Source organism: Eulemur rufifrons, chromosome 6 (assembly GCF_041146395.1).
Source record: "Eulemur rufifrons isolate Redbay chromosome 6, OSU_ERuf_1, whole genome shotgun sequence".
Classification (NCBI taxonomy): domain Eukaryota; kingdom Metazoa; phylum Chordata; class Mammalia; order Primates; family Lemuridae; genus Eulemur; species Eulemur rufifrons.
The window spans coordinates 79,295,907-79,300,144 of NC_090988.1; the positions used below are offsets into that span (position 1 = coordinate 79,295,907).

The following is a 4,238-nucleotide window of genomic DNA, read 5'->3' on the forward strand; positions in this document are numbered from 1 at the left end:
AGCTAGGCTGATGCCATGGCATTCTAGCCTGGGCAACAGAGTGAGACTCTGTCTCAAAAAAAAAAAAGAAAGAAAGAAAAAAAAAATACTTATCTATAATATTTATTGTCTGTCTCCCCCTCTACCCCAAAACAAAAACAAAACACCAGATACTTTCAAGGAGTAAATATGTTTGGGGGGAAACCCCCACTATTCTGAAAGTCCTCAAAGAAACTTTCTGAGCGGAGACACAGCGGCAGAACCCAATGTACACTGCCCTTGGTTTCTCCCAAGTCCCTCCTGACACATCAATTGTTCTGGTTTGCCTGAGTGTGGCAGTGTTGGGGGGGGGGTCCCCTCCCCTGGTCTCAGGAGACCCTGAGTGCCAGCCAGGCAGCAGTTTCTAGCGCACGAGGAGAGCTTCCTCAGCAGCGGCGCAGAGAGAAGAGAGACCATGAGGTTTACCACGTGAGCGGGCACTCTGTGGAGTGTGTGCTGGGAGCAACAAGGACAGCAGGAAATACAGAACAGAAAATAACGATCTTTGAAATGACAAAAAACGGGGCACGTTATCTAAGCACTAACACCTAAGGAGGCGGCTGCCCAAGGTCTGGGAGGCAGCTTCTCAGCAGAGAGAGGATGACTTCTTTCCAGGTTGCCTGGTCTTCAGTCCTTGCAACTTTTCATCTTTTAGCGCCTTCAGGAATTTATCTGCAAGAGAACAAGATAAACTTAGCTGAGGGGGAGGTAAGGGCTTTTTCTAACCCTTCCAAAGCAAACTCCTAGGAAGCAATTGTGGCCCTCAGATGAGCCTAAAACCCATTTTTGATCCAAGATGGGAGGGGAAAAAAAAACCTCACAGCCCAAACACATTCAACTGGAGAATATATAGTTAAGAAATCTAGGACTTGGAAAAGCCCAAGTTTTCTAGGGACTGTTTTCTCCATGGCTACAAGAGAGGGTACATTATAGGGTGCCTGATGAATTGAGGACCATTCTCACTGCCATATGAACTAAGCATTTAGGTGATTTCATAATTCCTTTCCCTGTGTGGCAGGAGGGTCAATTTAACCTATTGTATACATTAGTTGGGATGGTCTTTTTAGAACCGTCTGCCCTCCAGTGGTCAAGGACAAGCCTTAGCCAGAACAGGTGATGGGGAAGACAAAGTCTGCATGCAGGACAGCCTGTGGCTACTGAATACAAGTCCTTCTAGGAGTACACTTGGATTTAACAACTTTACGCTCCAACAGGAGGATCAGTCAGCTTGCACACCAGAGGAATCCTGCCCACATCAGCACACCTGGTCTGCCCTGGAACAGATTCCTAAGACTTCAGACCTAAGATCAGATGGCACAGCCCAGGATCCTGGTGAGAGGGCTACCAGGGCCAGGGACACAGGGTCCCAGGGAAGCTGCCCTCCAACACAGAGAAGTGGAGTGTCCCAAAGCCCCTCAGTGAACATCCCTGGCCTTCTGGGTCTTGCACAATTCCCACCTCCCCCTGAAGACACCAACTGACCCTCACCTCCTTCCCCCTCCTCCCAGCGAGGGCCCCAGTTTAAGATTGAACATCAAAACTCGAGTCTCTAGAGACAGGGCTGTCCGCGGTGGGTGGAGCTCCAGAGTACAGAGGTAAGGGCATTACTGTGCAGGAGGATTAAAGTTCAGGAGGGGGGTAGTAGTGGATGGAGTTCCAGGTGTGGAGGCTCTGAGTCCAGGTTAATCAAACGGCTCAGGATGGAGGAGGAGTTTGGGACTAAAGGGTTCATGAAGTTCAGATTTGTCGTGGGGAGAGGAGTCGGTGAGGGGAGAGGGTTTCTGTGGGACAGATTTTGGATCTGGGACTCTTGGGGGTGGAATCTCAGCCCAGGGCCAAGGAGGGAGCCAGGGTAGGTTAAGGGTGGGCTTGGGTGGCCCCGGCGAGGTCACGCACAGCGCTGGGAGTCGAAGCCGTCCCCAGTGATGGTGAGCAGCTCCAGCTCCTTAATCCGGATCTCCAGCTCGCATAACTCCTCCGGGTGGGAGGCACAGGCGAGCCAGGGGGTCGTGGGACCGGAGGCCAAAGGCGAGGCAGCCACTTCGGGCCCAGGAGGCGGCGAGTAGAAGAAGCGCAGAGGCTCGTAGGGGATGGAGGCCAGGCCGGAGGGCCAGGGCGGGGGACAGGGGCGCTCGCTTGGGGGACCCAGGCCGGGTGGCGGCGGCGGCGGGGGCGCCGGGGTCGGAGGCGCCTGGGGTAGGGGCCGGCTCCCCGCCGCCCCGCCTGCCGGCGCCCCGCCCGCCTTCAGCGGCACGAAAAGCTTCTTCCAGATGTTGAAGTCGCTGAGCGGGGAAGAGGAGATGCCGCGGTCGTAGAGGGACGGGAAATAGAGGGGCGGAGCCGGCCGCTGGCTCATCGTGGGGCTCTGGCTGCCGCGCCGCGCCTTCGGCATCGTTTGAATGGGAGGCTGCGTGGGAGGAACCCCGCGCCCGGAGACGCGCGCTCAAGCCCCGAGTCGCCGGGGTTCCGAGGTTCCATAGGCCACGCCCCGACGGAGCGCGGCCCCACCCCTCCGCCCTGGCCACGCCCCTAAAGGCGGGATTCGAAATCAGGAGGCCACGCCCCTGTCGAGCAGCGGGGCGGGAACTCCACAGCGGCGCAGCCCTCGGTTTTCGCTCCGCCCGGCGAACGCCCCAAACGCCGACGTCAGCCCCGCCCCCAGACTGGCCCCGCCCCCCCACTGTCCCCTGTTTTCAGGAGCCTCGCCCCGGCGCTCTGGCGCCCTTCGCTCCAGCTGTCACTCCCCGGCATACCCTCATCCAAAAGCGGGAAGCAGCGAGCTGACCAGGGCTGCAAGAGAAAGCTTTCTTCAGTCCTCCTCTCCTTCTATCAGGGAGAAAAAATGCTTCCTAGACACCTGCCCTCTTCCCCCGCAGACTGTCCTCATGGCCTCACTGACCCCGTCTCGCTGTAAAGAAGCCTGAGAAAGCGTCTGACGTTCCGTCCTCCGCAGTGGGAGGCAGGCAAAGAAGGGGATCGACTGGAAATGGCTGCTAGAGACAACCCATGTTTCTGCCAAACTTAGCAGTGTTGTGGAAGAGTCCAGAAAAGGGGACCCTAGTCTGGGTTTGTAATGGATATAAAGGAGAGTGTTTTCAATGAAATACCGTTTAGTTCTCTTCCAAACCCATGCATTATCAGGAGCTAACAGGCAAGGAGTTAACCACCAAGAGGAAATCTTGCTGGACCCACCCCAAAGAGCTCACTAATTCCACATGAGTGACTTGGACGTTCTGTCCAAGGGACATGCCCAGCTCCTCTGTATGAGTAGCCTGTGAGTATTAGCCATATGAGGGGAAATAAATTTCCATGCAAGCCTGAGCCTAATGATCATTGGTGTGAACGAACAAGGGTGGGTGAGGGCCAGTCAGGGTCAGAGTCAGTACCAGCTCCGCAGCTGAATGCTATATATAAATATGCATATGTGTGCGTGCGTGTGCGTGCGTGTGTGTGCGCGCGTGTGTGTGTGTGTGTGTGTGTGTGTAGCAGCAAAGCAGAGAGAGGCAGATATTCAAGCTGGGTAGCCTTAGGTGAGTTTCCTAACTTTTAAGTTGGTTTTCTATAAAATAAAAATAGAACCAGGCTGCCTCTTAAAGTTTTTGATGATCTGCCATTAGACTGGTGTGTGTGAAGCACTTGGAAACTTGGGAACTCTGTCCAAGTGCACGGGCTGCTATCCCCACTGAGGGGTTTGTCTGAAACTGAGAAGCTTTTTCTTCCCACACTTAGCGGTAAGCTCCTCGCAGGCAAGATGCCAGTCCAAGGATCCTATAATGCTGAGCATATAATAGGAATCCGTAAACATCTGGGCACTTTTAAAAGTGGTATATGTTGTGGGAACTGAAGGGGGTCAGAATTTGCTACCCCAAAATATGCCACTTTGGCATAAGGATTATTTTGAGCTGAAGGCAACTGGGGAACAGCAGATGAAGGAGGAACTCTGTCTTCCGTTTTTCTGCCTAAACCCAAGGCACAAATTTCCCTTTTTAAAGGTAACATAATTTCACCTTCGTGAAGGTGTCCCCTCTCCCCTATCTCATGCCAGGAAAAGGAGATGACTCATCACTAGAAACAGCACTGACTTGAGTCTACCTGACAAAGCTTACTAAACAACCCTCACCTTCCATTAGTCTCCCGCATATATTTACCTTCCCACAATTTACTGCCTCTAGAAGCTCAAACCCCTTTTGTCACTTCTCCCTAATTTATTGTTCTTTTTT

General features: G+C 53.6%; 1 protein-coding gene across 1 annotated transcript; it reads right to left on the reverse strand.

Annotated features, from left to right (window-relative positions):
- Positions 1 to 439: 439 nt before the first annotated feature.
- C6H11orf91 (chromosome 6 C11orf91 homolog) lies at positions 440 to 2,495 on the reverse strand. The gene is made up of 2 exons (XM_069469795.1): positions 1,915 to 2,495; positions 440 to 690 (listed from the first exon to the last, which is right to left on the reverse strand). The coding sequence occupies exons 1-2, from the start codon at positions 2,408 to 2,410 to the stop codon at positions 605 to 607; spliced, it is 582 nt and encodes a 193-aa protein (XP_069325896.1). The 5' UTR covers positions 2,411 to 2,495; the 3' UTR covers positions 440 to 604.
- Positions 2,496 to 4,238: the final 1,743 nt, after the last annotated feature.